The sequence below is a fragment of the Carassius auratus genome, chromosome 4 (genome assembly GCF_003368295.1).
Source record: "Carassius auratus strain Wakin chromosome 4, ASM336829v1, whole genome shotgun sequence".
Taxonomy (NCBI): Eukaryota; Metazoa; Chordata; class Actinopteri; order Cypriniformes; family Cyprinidae; genus Carassius; species Carassius auratus.
This window is the reverse complement of record NC_039246.1, coordinates 14294937-14312542: the sequence shown is the minus strand read 5'-3', so window position 1 is coordinate 14312542 and position 17606 is coordinate 14294937. Positions and strand designations below refer to the sequence as shown.

General features: G+C 35.9%; 2 protein-coding genes across 4 annotated transcripts; one reads left to right on the top strand and one right to left on the bottom strand.

Annotated features, from left to right (window-relative positions):
* Positions 1–2600: 2600 nt before the first annotated feature.
* On the bottom strand, positions 2601–14866 carry LOC113059780 (cleavage and polyadenylation specificity factor subunit 6-like). 3 transcript variants are annotated; one of them, XM_026228393.1, is made up of 11 exons: positions 14711–14866; positions 13309–13515; positions 12771–12874; positions 12501–12646; positions 12227–12400; positions 9441–9930; positions 9080–9195; positions 8849–9002; positions 7854–8049; positions 7745–7776; positions 5388–7643 (listed from the first exon to the last, which is right to left on the bottom strand). In XM_026228393.1, exons 1-9 carry the CDS (start codon positions 14858–14860, stop codon positions 7863–7865), a joined length of 1728 nt encoding a protein of 575 aa, XP_026084178.1. In that variant the 5' UTR covers positions 14861–14866; the 3' UTR covers positions 5388–7643; positions 7745–7776; positions 7854–7862. The 3 variants fall into 3 exon arrangements, with proteins under 3 accessions (XP_026084158.1, XP_026084178.1, XP_026084168.1); XM_026228373.1 differs by lacking the exons at positions 5388–7643; positions 7745–7776 and adding an exon at positions 2601–3001; XM_026228383.1 differs by having other exon boundaries at positions 5388–7776.
* A 359-nt stretch (positions 14867–15225) lies between these two features.
* On the top strand, positions 15226–17561 carry LOC113059800 (YEATS domain-containing protein 4-like). The gene is made up of 7 exons (XM_026228414.1): positions 15226–15432; positions 15521–15640; positions 15745–15811; positions 15893–15987; positions 16800–16889; positions 16977–17064; positions 17174–17561. The coding sequence occupies exons 1-7, from the start codon at positions 15382–15384 to the stop codon at positions 17341–17343; spliced, it is 681 nt and encodes a 226-aa protein (XP_026084199.1). The 5' UTR covers positions 15226–15381; the 3' UTR covers positions 17344–17561.
* The last annotated feature ends 45 nt before the right edge of the window (positions 17562–17606 follow it).

Below are 17606 nucleotides of genomic sequence, written 5' to 3'. Positions count from 1 at the left end.
TCACACCCATATTTTCATTACACCCTCAGGACTACTTCCCTAAACATCCCACTCAAGATCTGATCTGAGATATGAAATATGGATCACATCTGAAGTGTTTTGAAAATTAAATGCAAATCAGCTAAATAAAGAGGTTTGTGCTGTCTAGTTGTACACCTGACCCATATCAAGGGATCAGATTTCATTCGAACATTTTAACAAAGACAAGCCAAAGCACTCTTCACAAACCTCTGCTGGTAAAATCATGTCATTGCAAGTACTTTTAGTGTTTCAATGGCGCCCTCATTCGGCCAATCAGATACGACAAGTACAGTACGTCATTCGCTTCACTTATCCATTCACTGACATTATATTGAAACTCTTAATAAATCTAATTTGCCTGACTGAAGACTTCTCAGAAGCAGTAACTACACTAAAATTCCTATAGTATAACCATTAAAAATAAAGCATCGCAACCATTAGAATGATCATTTCAGAGTCTATGGGCCTTTATATTCTCAACAAAAAAAATTGAACGTGTACATGACAAAACAAAAGACAAATCCAATGTGAAAAAATTTATTGAAAGGCAAAAATATTTTTATAGTAAATCTGAAAATATTACACCAGGCAGCCCACATCAATCATAAATAATTAAGTGTGGACTCGACTGCATCAAAGGTACAAAGCAAGACCCAAACAAACTTGAGCTGTAAACAAGCTGCAATGCCCTGGGCTTCAAAAACACAAAGCTACAAAATACAAAATAAGATTTGAAAGGCAAAACAGACTTACCTCTCAGTCCAGATGTCTATTAGAGAACAGGAACCCACAATGTCAGTCCACTTCACTAGCAGATGATGTGCTTTGAAGAACCACTAGAGGTACTCCAACATTGAACTTGCTCTAATTACAATGATAAACCATCAAAAACACCAAAAAAAAAGCCCACAGGTTCAGGCGAGTAACAGTTTACATGAACCTTAATCTTTCATTCAAACAGATGCAAAGTAACCAATGCATAGATCACGTGTCAAATACCCAGAAGTACATCTGTCAACTGTCTTCAAAGTCTCAAAATAAAGTGCATGAATATTTACAGTAAGCAGGGATAACCTTACAGACCTGCATGTGTAAACACTGCTTATCACTAGCAAAAACCGCGGTCATAAGCCGTCTACATAATGAAAATTAAATTATGGAGCAAATTTGCATTAAGGCTTAAAGGAATAGGGACCTGAAAAGGAAAATTTGCTTAAAATGTAAATGCCCTCAGGCCATCTACAATATAGTGGTGTAAAAATGTAGCATTGCATCACTTGCTCACCAATGGATCTTCTGCAGTGAATGGGTGCCGTCAGAATGAGAGTCCAAACAGATGATACAAACATCACAATGATCCACACCACTCAAGTCAATCAATTAACACTATGTGAAGACAAATGCTGTATGTTTGTAAGAAGCAAAATGATTTCTATCGTCTGCTGAGTCTCATTCTGACGGCACCCATTCGCTGCAGAGGATCCACTGGTTAACTAGTGATGCAATGCTACATTTCTCCATCGGATGAAGAAACAAACTCATCTACATCTTTGATGGCTTGAGGGTGGGTATATTCAGCAAGTTTTCATTTTTAGGTGAACGATTCCTTTAAATTCTAAATTTAGCAGAGGCAAACATAAGAGACCTTTTGAGAGACAAATTACAGTAAATCCTATATATACACACAAATATGTGACCTTGGACCACAAAACCAGTCTTAAGTGTCTATTTTTCAAAATGAGATTTGTACATAATCTGAAAGCTGAATAAATACTTTCCATTGATGTGTTGTTTATTAAGATTGGTCACTATTTGGCCGAGAAACAAGTATTTGAAAATCTGGAAAGGCAAAAAAATAAATAAAAATAAATAAAAAAATCACCTCGAGGTTGTCCATATGAATCTTGCATATTACAAATCAAAAATTACGTTTTGATTTTTTACAGTAGGAGATTTACTAAATCTCTTCATGGAACATGAACTTTTACTTAATATCCTAACGATTTTTGGCATAAAAGAAAAAGTGATAATTATATATTATTAATATCCCCCAGCGTCTTAAGACTGGTCTTGTGCTCCAGGGTCACAAAAGATTAGATATATACACAAAGCAATGCACACAATCTGCAGCAGGGATGTCAGATAGACATTACAAATGCAGAATATCTTGCGCTTTATCATTTACCAACCATAAAAAATTCATTAATTTGACTCGAAAACAAAATTGAGAATGTTGCACAGATTTGAACTGTACAGCTCCAATCACAATTAAGAAAACCAATAAAAAAAGTTATGGAAAATGTAACCCTGCAGGAACGGCCAACTGTTAATTGAACAGCAATGAACAGAACTACTCAAACTAATCCATATTGTATTGAAACTCTTAAAATTAGGTAAAATTTGAAAAGGCACAATGTTGATAGAAAGTAAAGATGTCAAACAACCTGAAATGTGCTTTTTAAACCAATTATCCTGATATTCAAGTATGACAAGTTTTGTAAATACACAATTATGAAAAAATGGTTGGCTAAATGTAACCTAAACTATCAGATCAAGTATGAACAAGCAACAAGTACACACTTTATTACAACACATTCCATTTAATAATCAAGGCAAAAGACACTTACACATTATATGGATGAGGGGAAAAGGGAAGAAACATGAAACCAAAAAAAGTTGATCCTATAAAAACAAACCTAGCTAACTGACAATTTACAACATCATAGCTGTGGGAAAGTTGTTTTGTTTCTCGAACAAGCAGGCAAATAATTCTCTTTCACTGAACTGACTTTAGCACAGAGCTAATTGGAAATAAAAGTAAAAAATAAAAAGAGCTGTCAGGAATTAAGAGTGAGTTTATAATATTTTACAGAACTCTACTTTAGCTCTGCAGAGTGTGTCTGGAGTCCGGCGCTCTCCGGGACGCTGTCGGATGAATCCACGGTGCTCCTGACGTCTCTCCTCCTCCTCTTGCGTTCGACTGAAAGGTGTCAAAATGAAGGTGGCAGTTTGTTTTGGGGCACAGAACCCAGAAACACACACAGCTGCTTTTCCCCTCTACATCTACACACGCTCAGAACGTCCCAGACATACACAAGCATGCAAACAACTTTCAACAGCATCAAACTTAGTTATGACTGCTGTAATGTTCTAAAGCAGAGGTCGGCAACATATGGCATGCAGAGGGATAAATCAATGACATGCGAACAATAGGGAAAACTGCATACTGGTGTACATTTTTAGGTAACAACTCAGAGAGAGGGGTGTAAATTGATTGGGTTTGTCTCTCTACAAACAATGAAGCAGAGTTTAGTTAAACTGAACTGTCTTAATGCATTGGCCTAATCTCATACAAACACACAGTGGTGTTCAGAAACTATCTGCATGAAAATGAATTCCTATTGATTTATGGTATCATTTAAACATGTTTATGAACTGTATAAATACAGAATGCATGGGGGGAGGGGGTGTTGGCACAGTGGTTACCCAGAAAAATAAATAAAAAAGTCATTTGCCAAAAAGGTTGCCGACCCCTGGTCTAAAGCAATATTTAAATGTAGTAGTTTCACAAAAGCACAGAATTTGGTAAAAGTACAACATCAACTGCAATCAATAATAATAATTTAAAAAAAAAACTATTTTAGACAAGCCCTGGATTCAGTGTATGAAAACAGTCTGAATAGACGACACAATCATAAAGACATTGGCATGCACAACTATGAAACACTGTACTCAACACAACTCAACTTTAAAGGAATGAGTGTTTGTGGAATTTGACATCCAAGTTATAGAGGACTTTATTTCTAATCAGATTTGGAGAAATTTAGCATCACTTGCTCACCAATGGATCCTCTGCAGTGAATGGGTGCCGTCACAATGAGAGTCCAAACCACTGGACGTAATTCACACCACTCCAGTCGATTGGTTAACAAAAACAATTCAATGGTAAAGAATTTTAACTTCAAATATGTCCTCTAGCTGAAATATTGATTCCTCCAATGAAAAAGTAATTTGTCTGAATCAGCAGAGAAGTAAGCACAGATCAAGCAATGCTTACCAGTGAAAATGGTGCAAAAAAACTCATACTTTAGTTGTTAAAATAAGGAAGCAACAGTCTAAAGTTACAAAAACATCTTTATAGATTTGTTTCTTAAGAAGCTAATGGACTGGTGTGGATTATTGTTATGTTTTATCAGCTTTTGACTCATTCTGATGGCACCCATTCACTGCAGAGCATCCATTGGTGAGCAAGTGATGCTAAATTTCTCCAAATCTGATGAAGAAACAAACTCATCTACATCCTGTACATCCTGGATGGCTTAAAACACATTTTCAGCTAATTTAAAATTTTGGATATTAATCTTGTATGATGTCTATTATTTGTCCATGACAAGGATAAAATGAATAGTATTTGACTGCACAATACCCCACATCGAAACTGTAATCCATGTTGATAAATAGGCAAAATATGCCTTATATGAAAAATATAGCTTTTAGTTCCATTGAGAAAGCAATCAACAAAAACAAATCAACATCAATAGTACTACTAACACAAGATCTGAATGAGTGAGGTTTGAAATACATTTGGTAGTGTTGTATTTTTAGAGTACATTTTAGCCAAAAAACTAAAGAAAATTATACAGGCTTGGAACAAGATGGATTAAAAAATAAATAATAATAATAATAATATTAAAGATGAAAAACTGCAATAAAAAGTGCATGCTTAAATTGCATCTGTAGAATAAGAGTTTATGGATATATACAATTTAAATATCATAAAAATCCCTATATGATGATACTGAATGGCATGAATTTGGTTGATTGGTTTTTCTCAATTTAAAACATGTATAACCTCAACAAGGTTAAACAGTAATTACTTTGAGTGTTTTGTTTTTCCACAGGTAAAATCAATTATAAAAGCAGATGTGATCTAGTTCAAATCACTTATTTTGAAGAATTCATCTCTTTATGTAATGGAAAGCCACATCTAAAAAGGTGTCCAAAACAACATTCAATTGGACATTAAGTCCACAGTAAACTGCCAAAATACAAACATTTAAAAACGACACATTTTATGATGGCTTTTAATGAATTTCTGAATTAATCGATAATCCAATCATTTAAGATCATTTAACTAGTTGTTCAACTTCAACTCAAAACTGCAAATGCAGTCTTTTTTCTACAACAGGAAAAACACTAACTCTTAAAATCTTAAAGCACAAAGTATATTGTCCCTTTACCTCTCGAGAACAAGCATCAAATCCACATTTCAAATTCAATCCACCCCCAATGCAAAGAGCAATTGTTTTTAAGATGCAACTATTTACAATTGTTTACCATTTTAAGCATCATTTCTACTCAAGTTCTGTACCAAATTGCTTGATTCTAGTGATTCACTGGACACTGGAGATAAAGTACACAGGGTTGGACAAAATTCAGAGACTAGTCAAACTTTGCCCTTCTGTTGGTCAGGAAAAAAATCAACAAAAAAATAGAACGTACAAAAGATGCAATTTCCTATTAAACCATTAGTTTGTGTCTTTAGTCATTCAAGGGTATTTCCGCCCATTTTAATACAATAAATAATTAGCAAGATAGACATGAACACATGGAAATTCTTGCACTGTAGTTAGTGTTTGGAATTACAATTAACGATAATGATCCCAGAAACACAAGTTTGTCCAATCCTGTGACAATCTTATAAAGCACAATAGTAAACAGAGGAAAAGGGGTGTGATTTATTACCACGTCAGGACCATTACTTCAGAAAAACCTACACAAGTAACCTAGGAACACAGTCATTTCTGCAGATGAACTCCAGACATATAGGCACTACATCCAAAAATCCCAATAAATCCCCTGAAACAGGGTCCTACGCTTGGAGCAAATGCTTTCAATTCCTTTAAGTTTGCAGTGCTTAAACTCTCTATTCAAAACCTCGAACCTAATGCATACTTTAGACTAAAAACACGTATTTAAAAGTGCAACATGATTTCTGAATTAATAACAGCGGAACACACCAAAATGCAAATTGTGCATTGCTGACTTTCTCTGAATGGTGTTGCTACAATTCTAGGTTGTACAGTTGAGAAGAGAGAAAAACTTAAAACACCTGAATAATTGGCAATTTTTTTGATATGTGGAGGCCAGAACAACAATTTGGAGGCTATCAGAATTACATTCAACAAAATGAACAATGCAGTTGTGCATTTACAATCTATTTGCTAAACCCGAGTTGCCATTTTAGTTTAACTGTTTAGCATTTTCTTTTGCATCTAAATCTAGCATATGTGGGGGTCACTCATAATGCATCACACATGATATTACAGTGTCCTCAGCATTTACATACAAATTATGTACAAATTTACATTTACGTACAAATTTAGCCTGTAGGAAACATCACACAGCAGAGCCATGAAGCAACAGGTTAGACAGTAATGAGTTTCTAAAATCAGACCAACAGGGTTTGAACTGAGGACATGTGCTGCATTCATTTAAATACTGATTGTGAAAATATTTATTAAGTATCTGTTGCATATTAAATCAAACTAAAATAATCACAAACATGGGTGTTTACCTAGAGAATAAGAAACAAAAAAGCATAAAAATGCTAAAAATATAACCCCTGGAAAAGCAATATAGCAGTTCTTCATTCATTAAGCATTAATGGAGCAGATAAAAATTTAATGCATAATTGGTGTAACTATGACACCGTAGTTCTACTTTTATTTTACATTTTAAGAAACATTAAAAATGGTGAAGAACTGCTACATTTGCAGCATCTAAGAGGACGTAACATTAACAAACATGGAAAATAAATGAATAACGATATGAACTGAGAAAATGTCAATTTGACTAGCTATTAAAAACCTGCAAATGTGACTGAAATACTAGGATGCATAAAATGACCCTTGACAGTGAAAATACATTTAGCTTGTTCTGACAAAGGACATTCATAATGCTTTGTTTTTTTTCAATTATACTGTACAGATGTGCTCAACATTTAAAATGTAATTTGTCTACACCATGACACCTCAAACTGACAGACTACAAGCTTCACGTTTTTAAATGCCAAAGCAGATCAATTTGACTCCATTCATTTGCTTTTCACAACAAATCACTGAGGTACTGAACCAGAACTAGGACAACCATAGTCAACATCAAAGCTGCCTGCAGGAATGTCAGCGCACAACCGGAGAAACCATTTGGCTCTTTTCAATACATTCATTTTCTCAAACTCAACCAACTTTAACCAATTTTCTATACATTTATGGTCACATGTTGAATTTAGATTTCATAATCGCAATTCTAAAGGCATGAAACATCCTGAATTTCATTTTTTTGGCAAACAAATGTTCAATTAGGCACAATAAAGGGGGGGTGGGTGTTGTTTGACATTGGCATAGTGTCAAAAGTAGCAGCAAATCTCAGTTAAATGGACAAATAAGTGCAGTTTAAATGCAAAAGCACATATACTTTTGAAATACACACAAAATCCATTCAAAGACAAACTAGAGATCATCAACTGTGGGACAGTTTAAGTTTGCAGGAGCTGATATTGCACATTAAACGGCTTCAAGACCAGGTACACAAGTTTTAAGGATCAAAGTACTCCGATCACACTACATTCGTGTATAAAAAAATAAAATAAAAAAAAATTAGCTGTAGGAGAAAAAAAATTACAATGACAGTACTTGATTACATTATAGGTTGAGGGACTCACCTTTTCTGATCACGTACCTGTGATCCCGATCTCTGCAGGATGAGATGCATGTACATCTGAATCCTTAAGATGAGGGAAAAACAAAGACAGAGACAAACAGGATACACACCTTCTCCAACTAACGGCGATACTCCCGCTCACGTTCTCGGTCTCTCTCGCGGTCACGTTCGCGGTCTCGCTCACGATGACGGTCTCTCTCACGGCTGCGCTCTCTGTAATAGTCCTCGTGTCGGTCTCGGCTCCGAGACTTGCGGCGATGCTTCTCACGAGAGCGACTGTGGTCCCTCTCCCTGGACCGTTCCCGTCTGAATAAGGTTGAAAAGCATTAAAAGAGAATATGAATACTTTTGCAACGGATCAAAATAATTTGTATAGCATCAAATTATTTTTCAGTTCTGAAATCATTTCAATGCACCAAATTAAAGTGGTTGCAATGCAAATATTTTTACATGCATTAAATTTTGCAATACCTCATAATTTTGCATACATATGTTTGCATGTATGAAATTTTGCAGTAAATTTAACACTATGTTGATGCATTATTTTTGCGTTGCATCATTTTCACATGCATGAAATAATTCAACAATACAAGCTAAATTATACATACATTGCAAAACTATGAGCAACAATTTTGTGCAGTGTAAAAATGGATGCAAAAATAAACATGCAAAGTTACTTAATTGCATGAAAAATGAAAAACATTAAATAATTTTGCATGCATTTGTGCATCCATTATTTTTTTGTTGAATCAAATAATTAAGCAATGCATGTTTTTCAGGCATCAAATTTTGCAAAGCATTAATAGGCTACATTAATATTGCAGGCATTATTTTTTTTATCCATTTTTACACACTGCAACAACTTATGATGCAATGCATCAATTTTACAATTTGAAGCAATTTCATTTTATACTTAAACATTCAACAGAATATAGTGGAACTGCATCGTTTTAATCTGAATTATCAATCAGATTTTTACTCTCACTCATTACTTTGGTTAAATCGGAAGAAAAGTGATCTCAAAAGACATTTCACTCATGCAAACATAATGATGCATCCCCTACACCAAACTCAAAAATAAGGTGTAGATCCACAAGATCTTTACTTCAATGCAGAGCCGTAGGATTTGGACTCTATTCCATGCAAGCAGTCCTGCAGTGAGCTGATGAGGACTTTGCAGCGGTCATCAGCAGAAACCTTTGACTGCTTGATCAGAGAGATGGCGGTCACCAGAGTCTCTATAGCACTGCCGTAATCAGCTGCAAAAACAGAGAGTGTTTAGTTACCACCTGACAAACCAAACCAAAGATTTGTGCTATGGGTTAAGTGTATGCACCTGCACTCGCATCGGACACTGCCCTCGAGATAGCACTGCTGGATATCGCTCTGTTACGATTCATGATCTCCTCAAACTCAGCTTCACTCAGAGGAGCGCGAGACGAATCCATGTCCCTAAAACAGAAAAGCAGATGCACTGAAAATAAAAGCATGAGTCAAAGAAACAATGTATCAGGGTCCAAATCCACAGAGAATCACACTGCATGTTAAAGTTAGTGATGCACTGGAAATTTAGAAACCAAAATTATTTGTACTAGGGGTGCTCCTATATGGATTTTGAGGCCTGTTTCCTGGTCTTGAAGCCTTATTTTTATCATGTACAATTATTTATAGTTCAATGAAGGTGAGGTGTTCATTACCTGCCACCAGGGCCAAAGTCTCTGTCGTATGGAGGGGGGCGGCCGTACATGTCACCCGGCGGTGGGCCCCTGCTGTCGGACGAGGGCATGTTGTTGTTTCCAGGCGGTGGGAAGAAGGCCGGGTTGACGTGAGGGGCCGGTGGTGGACCTCCAGGAGGGGGTCCCTGCATGTGAGGTGGAGGTGCGAGGCCAAGCGGGGGTCCTAAGGGCCCAGGTGGACGGAGAGGAAAGGGTCCCGGAGGGGGCAGACCCTGCTGAGGTGGAAGGGGGCCTGGAGGAGGCCCGTATCCAGGTGGGGGCGGCCCAGGAGGCATCGGACCCATAGGAGGCTGACCAAACTGACCAGGAAACATGACGGGTGGAGGAGGACGGTCTCCTCTATTAGGAGGACCTCCGAGGGGCGGCAGCAGACCTTGCCCAGGTAGAGGGGGGCCGGGGGGTCCTGGAGGCCCAGGTGGGCCTGAGGGGGGACGCGGCGGGCCTTGCATACCTGCAAAGGGAGAGTTTGAAAATTAACTAAATTTACATAGATCAAAGACAGCAGGCGAACCCATTTGACTTGACTCTGAATTACACTTCATATTTATTCGTTTCTTTTAACATTGATTTTATTAAGAGCTTAATGTTTTCAATAATTTAACTAAGTACTTTATTTTTATTTTAAGTTGGCCATGAAACAATTTATAAGACATCGCTTTTGACGAAAAAAAAAAAATTAATCTTTTAACCCCTTACTAGTAACCCCCCTTTTTTGGCATGGAGACAGAAATGACATACCCAAAATAAAAAGGTTTCTGCTCATGATTCTTTCTGACTAGATACATATTCAACATATGTTCACAAAGCTGACACTTTAAAGTTTACTGTTCAGGAATCAGAATCACTCAGACTGTTATGATAATAGAGATATATAAGCTCAAACATAAAAACAAAAATAAAAATATAAAAAACATATGTTTTAAATGTATTTAAAAAAATGTTGATGTAGGAAATGAGTTTGAAAACACAGTGTAGCTAAGGCCACAAGTCTTCCAAGACTTCATAAAAAATTTCATAATCGAATCTGTAAAACTGTGAATTTTATGAAATATTTTCTAAGGCCATGTCATGTGTGTTTTTAGAGAAGGCTAATCAGATTGATTTATGGCCCTTGTCATCTCTGTAAGATCTCACATGTAAACTTTCCTGTGCTCTTTGTGTATGTTTCACTGTTGAAAACTGCCCGAATCATGATTGTATTGTTCTCACCAAACGGTTCTTTCACACCTCCGCCAAGTATGACACATTATCCGCATTATTCTTTTATCATTATTCTTTTGTTTTTATTCCACCTTTATTAGCCTTGATTGTGGTTTTTCAGGCTTTACAAAGCAACAAAGCAGCGATCTCACTTCAGTCTCTCTTTGCATTTAGCCCTTATTTATCAAAAGTCTTACTATAAAAATACAACAAAACATTTTCTTACGACCTTACGTGAATTATTGAGACAAAAATGCATTATGAAGAAGAAAAGCACCTGCTATTAGTAGCATTGGTGCTAACGTTAGCATCAAGCTACATCTGACAATTTATGAAATTATTAGTACACTTTTACTCAAAACTCACTTTAAACCCCGATCGAGTGTTTATAATAACTTCCTTTAGCGATCAGGGGTGGAATTTGGTCGTTTACTGTTGTAAAAATATGTTATTTGTAGCCTTTTTCATCGCTGCACAAGTTAGCATTTCCGATGTACATTTTCGATTTTTATTTATAAAAACGCCCCAGATCTCAAGAAATTCTCATACCAAGCTTTACTATCGTAATCGCGGGTTTATTATTTGGATATTTTGTGTGTACAGAGGTGTTTCAGTGTTGTTTTGGCCAGATAACTACCAGGAAGTGTGCAGGAAGCATGTGACACGATGGGGCGGTGTCCAGATATGAAACTCTAAGATTGATGTTTGAAAGACCCAATCAGAGTCTGAGTCACACACCTCACGAGCTGTGACTACTGCACGCACACAGAGATCGCTGGGAGAGGCTGTTTATCATCTGATCGCGTAAATCCGTGGAAAATGAATAGAAATGACGATTCTGTCTGAAGAAATATGAAGTAAACATCAGTAAATATATCCATATATCTCCGCAGATATGCATCTTTGGTCTGTAAATCCTTATTGACGCTGTTCAGTGAGTCTATGTGAACACAAATAAACCGCTCTTGACGTGACTGAATATGAGTGAGTTGTGAATTTCTATTCAAAATGTGGCATAATACGGATTTATTATTTTGCACTCCTGACATAAATCACTAAATATCTGTCACTGCAACAATGTTTTATCAAAATATTGGTCAAATATCGAAGCTTGAGTCTTTAAACTTTCCATTGATGCACAGTTTGTCCAGATGAAGTAAGACAGTGATGTTTAATGTGCTGTGAAAGTGAAACAATAATAAACTGGGGCCGTCAGCGATGTTTGCACGCAAAGGGGTTAAAATGGAACAAACCAATTAAAACAGAACTAAATAAAAATAAATAATATACTTTAAAGTCTAATTTATGCAATTGTTGTGTAAATGTGCCACCTTAGGCAATTTAAAGACAGCTTTTGTGACTGATGATAAATTTCTTATTAACAACAGTATATAGAATTCTTCAATACTCTAGGATGAATTAATTTAAATGACAAAAAAAATACATGCAATAAAAAAACTTATTAAAACTGACCACTCAAAAATAAAACAATACAGCTGTAAAATCTCATTTCCAATTTCTGCTCTTGCCTTAAGATAGACTCATACCTTGGAAGTGTGGTGGAGGTCCACCAGGTCCACCTGATCCAGGGAAGCGGTCTCCTCCCGGGCCAGGAGGGGTGGGAAAGCGCCCGCGATTCTTGCCAGGAGGAAATCCACTGCGAGATCCTGAGCCTGGAGGCCCGGCCTTCCCCTCTCCGGACATCTGCCCGGACTGTATGCCTGAGTGGACAAAAACTGATCATAAAACATCAAACACAGCAGCAAGTCCACTAAACTCAATCCGTAGATGTGTTGAATTTCCTATGAATCTGTGTCTCACTTTTTCGCGACTGCATCTCAAACTGGCTGAGCGACTGTTTGTTGCAAGGAGTGACGATTGGGTTTTGTCCGTGCAGCTCTCGTTTGGACAGCAGGTCTATCAGCTTCCTGGACGATGAGTCTGAACCCACGCAGACCAGAGCAAACCTGTGGAGCACAGAGAAGTCATGTTTGATGCTGATCTCTAGAAAAACCATGTAACCGAGCATCACAACAGGGTTGATCTGTATATTTACACAGACCTAGGAGACAAATTTCAGGCTTCACTTACCCTTTGGACTGTCCATTTGCTCGATTCTCAAAAAACTTGATCTCCAGCACATCATTGATGCCTACTGAGCGAATAGCATCGGTCAAATCTTCATCCGTGGTCCACTGTAAAGAGGAAAACAAATTTTAGTTACATGATGCGTGTAATAAATATACATATATCTATCTATACGCGCACATATAGATACACTAATAAAAGCAACAAAATCACTCACTGCTCTTGAATGAATAGCTTTTGTAACTTAAAGATCAATCTTAACTTATAAATTAAAATACGCAATGCTATTTTACATTTGATTATTTCATTCAATGCCTGTACCTAAAAACGAATTTTTAGACCTACCTAAAGTAAAAAAAAAAATGGAAATCACCATTTATTTTGTGTACTCTATTGTATTTATTTATGCTGTTGCTTGTAGTCAGATTATTCTTATTTTCTTTATTTTTATTTGAAAATATAGCTTTTCCATAAACATAGCACATATCATACCGAAACTGTTCCACCCCTAATAAATAGAGAGGGAGGGTTCAAGACTGACCCATGTGAGATTGCCGATGTACAGAGCGATTCGTTTGCCGGTGTAGGTGAAGACGACATTCGGCGGAGCTCCTTTGCTCCCCTCGGATCCACCCGGCGCAGGCAGGTTGTCCAGGTAATCTCGGTCCTCAGGTGCGTCCCCGTTGTTGGCAGATGGTGAGCTGACATCATAAAGGTCAATCTGCTCGTGAACAGGATAATCAGACTCCTGTGGAAGCAGAAAGACAAACACCTGTTTCAGAAGTATTCACTGGACAGGCATCTCAACCATGAGCCATCACCGAGATACTATTTCATTCGTTTCCCAGATTTCATTTAAGATTACATTTCAGTAATTTTGTTGTGTTGGTCACTTAATTTAATTTTTTTTTTTAAACTAGGAATGTATGATTTAAATTACATAAATTAGCTTTATTTTTATGCATTAACTTCCTCTTTTTATTTAATTTTTTTTTAGCAATCTAGTTTTGCCATTTTAATTCATTTTAAATAATATATATTTTTTCCATTTTTATTTGTTTCAGTAAATTTGTGACATGCTCATTTTAATTAGTTTCCTTTAAAAAAAAAAAAAAAAAAATATATATATATATATATATATATATATATTTTTTTTTTTTAATAATTTTGTCGTAATTTAAATCATTTTTATTTCAGTTTGTTATTTAGAACATCAAGTTACAGTTAATTACAATTAATTTTATTTCAAGTAATCAATTCTCTAAAGGTTTCTGCAATCTCATAAAAGCATTACAAAACAAATAGATTAAAGGTTTAGAATATGGTATCTTTATTAATAAAGTATGTATCAGAAATATTTTAAAACACAAAAATTGACAAACTTTAAATGAAAATATTTCTAAATTACAAATAAATCCTGATTCCATTTGAACTCCAACTTCCGAAGCTAATTTGCATATTACGCCAACGAACAGCCCAGCGTCGCGTCTCTGCAAGACTTAAAACTGCATCAGCTTACAAGCAATTCTTTGATAATTCTTGAAAACGTTACATTTCGGGTGTATTAATCACAAAGCATTGATCTGTGAGATTGAAGCGCGCGGCCTACTAGATCTCCACGAGCGCGAACAATGAACGCACGCGACGCAACGAATTCCGACTCTCGCCACAAACCTGCGCTCAAAAATACAAATAGTAACGTAATACAACTAGTATACAAATACCCAACAACAAATAAGACGTGAAACCGAGTTAACCTTTTTATAACCGTGTAGGTTACACAGACGCTGCTCGCTAGCTAACGTTAGCTGCTAGAGTTTGCAGACGCCCCAGTAAATCCCAAGAGAGCGCTGCATGTTTATGTGGGCTTCTTTTCAGTCTGTACGTGCAACACGTAAAATAGTTATTATTAAGCAAGTTTATATGCTCAGAGTGAACCTGACCTGATTAAATTCCTCTTCTACATCGGCGTAAATATCGATGTGGTCGACACCGTCCGCCATTGTCTGTGTCCCCCTCCTCCTCGGTGCCCGCGCTGCGCGTGAAGAAGAGACGCCGATACGTGAAGCCAGGAACTCCCGCCCAAAAAACATACGACGTTCTGTGGGCTTTACGCATTTCAAAATAAAGCGTAATTTTGAAGCGTTTGTATTTATTATTATTATTACTATTATTATTTTTTTGTATCACCTGTCACGTTGTGCTAATATTGATTCTTTAATATTGTCTTTATACATTTATAATAGTAGCTTAAAAAGAGACTGATTATGTTTAAATCTTTAAATTATTTTTGATTTTCAAAATCATTTGCTGGGTATTATTATTTTTTTCTTTTAATCGAGCTTTTATACCTGCTAGTTAACTATATCAAATTCTAATAATGTTATCATAGCTCAATACTGACATTAAAACCCACTTTTTCAGAACAGAAACACATTTTCCATGTAAACGTTTGTCGGGGCTCTTAATTTGCAACCGAAGACGGAGGCTTTCTTCGTAGAGAAACATGTATTTTGTGCTCAATGGCTGCTCCGAACAGTAATTCAGTTCAGTTACAAACTGCAATGACTTCGTAGAAGTCAATCCGACAAAAACATTGGACTCTCTGCGTATTATGTTTAAGAAGATGGCTGAATTTGGCCCAGATTCGGGGGGTCGGGTGAAGGTAGGTTAGCGATCGTGATGCTAATGCTAATGTTCATATACAAAACCAGGGTTGATCGTTGATTTATGCGTTTATTATTATAATCCAGGGAGTGACTATCGTGAAACCTATCGTGTTTGGAAACGTTGCACGATATTTTGGCAAGAAAAGAGAAGACGATGGTCACACTCATCAGTGGACAGTTTATGTGAAGCCTTACAGAAATGAGGTCGACTCTTATTTCATCATAAGTGTTGCATAATAATGCTAAATTGAATATGTATTATACTAACAAAGTGATGTTTTGTTGTTTCCCCCCACTGATATTTCCAGGATATGTCTGCTTATGTCAAAAAAATACAATTCAAACTGCATGAAAGTTACGGGAACCCTTTAAGAGGTGTGCAGTTCAGTTTATCTTATAGTGTAATATCAAAAATTAAACTCGCTGATTTTTAACTCACTCTTTGTATTATTAAAGTGGTTACGAAGCCTCCGTATGAGATTACTGAGACTGGATGGGGAGAGTTTGAGATCATCATAAAGATCTTCTTCATTGATCCAAATGAGAGACCGGTAAATGGCCTTTAATTACTTTTTTTTTTTTTTATTTACTTTTTTTTTTTTTTTTTTTACTCTGTGTAAAATAATGCAGGATTTTTAATCTTTTGGATGCCACAGATCCTCAAAACATTATCATCCTCATTGGACCCATGTCCAAAAATGTAAAAGTTGTCTATGTACTATATTAATGTATAAAGATCCTGTTAAAACTGTGTAAAATATAATAATTATGTAAAAACATTTTTTTAATTTATTTGTAATAAATAGAAAATATTTAGTTTTAAATAAAATTGCCTTAAATTATTAAAATATTTAGTTAATATTATGTTACATTACCATTTTTACGCTCTGTAGTAATGAACTCTTAGATGTTATTTAAATAATTTAATTTATTTAATTATTTTTTATTCAGCCATTTTCATTAATTCAATTTTTACTTAGTATTTTAATATTTGAGTCGTTTTTTTATCAAGTTTATATATCTCTTTATACATTTTTCCCAATTCTGTTAATTTTAATACATTTTATTGGATAATTTATAATTTATTAAATCTTATTTTTATTATATAGTATCATTATTTATACATTTTTAATTATATATATTAAAATATATATATATATATATATATATATATGTGTGTATTATATAATATATAGTATGCATATACACTTTTATTAGTAAAGTTCAATTATTAGTACAGTTTTTCTATAAACTTTTCCATGGCACTGTATTGTAAAAGTACTATAGAGCAGAAACTGCACTGAATAGCACCAGTCTGAAACTCTGTAAAACAGCAACGTTTTGATGGAGTTCTTGTCTTCAGGTCACGCTGTATCATCTGCTGAAGCTCTTCCAGTCAGACTCCAGCGCAATGCCGAAGAAAACTGTTGTGTCTGAGTTCTACGACGAGATGGTGATGTGAATTTAAACAGAACAACACAACACGACCTTACAGTATTAACACAATCAATCCTAAAGCCTAAAATCTGTGTATCTGCAGATATTTCAAGACCCTACAGCCATGATGCAACAGCTCCTGAACACCACCAGACAGCTGACGTTAGGTGCCTACAAACACGAGACCGAGTGTGAGTGCTTCACTTACCTTCACAGCATGTGAAAATACTGTGAATCAGACAGCGTACTTTATAGATACGAGAGTTACAGCAGTTCTAATCATGCAAACGAATCATTCAGTTGCAGAGCTGGAGTTAAGGACACGAGAAAAAGTGGAAGCTGCAAAGAAGACGACGAGCCTGGAGATCACAGAGCTGAAGGAGCGACTGAAAGCCTCCAGAGAAAACATCAACTTCCTGAAGGGAGAGATCCGCAGACTGGAGGAGGAGGACCAGATGAAGGACCACTGAGGACTTCAGCATCATCAAACGGATGTCCTGTAGTGGGACGGTGAACACAAGCATGCGTGATTTAGTGGGAATGATCAGTTAACAATTCTGGTTTTAATTTTGACAGTAAAGTCAAGTATAGTAGTGAACAACTGTCAAAATGTGTGCAAATATGTGTATCTTTTGAACCCTTTGTAGTTCTCACTGACTTGTTTTGTATCAATAAAACTTTTTTTTTTAGTAATATTGTCTGATTACTGTCCAGTTTTATTAAAAAAGTTGTT

Excerpts from the sequence above, each read along its gene's own strand:
- LOC113059780 (XM_026228373.1), bottom strand. The coding sequence starts at position 14,860 with ATGTTTTTTGGGCGGGAGTTCCTGGCTTCACGTATCGGCGTCTCTTCT. Across the intron at positions 13,516-14,710 it reads TAGAAGAGGAATTTAATCAG|GAGTCTGATTATCCTGTTCA; the intron begins GTCAGGTTCACT and ends CTGCTTCCACAG. Across the intron at positions 12,647-12,770 it reads GCAAATGGACAGTCCAAAGG|GTTTGCTCTGGTCTGCGTGG; the intron begins GTAAGTGAAGCC and ends TGTGCTCCACAG.
- LOC113059800 (XM_026228414.1), top strand. The coding sequence starts at position 15,382 with ATGTTTAAGAAGATGGCTGAATTTGGCCCAGATTCGGGGGGTCGGGTG. Across the intron at positions 15,641-15,744 it reads TGAAGCCTTACAGAAATGAG|GATATGTCTGCTTATGTCAA; the intron begins GTCGACTCTTAT and ends TGATATTTCCAG. Across the intron at positions 17,065-17,173 it reads CTACAAACACGAGACCGAGT|TTGCAGAGCTGGAGTTAAGG; the intron begins GTGAGTGCTTCA and ends CGAATCATTCAG.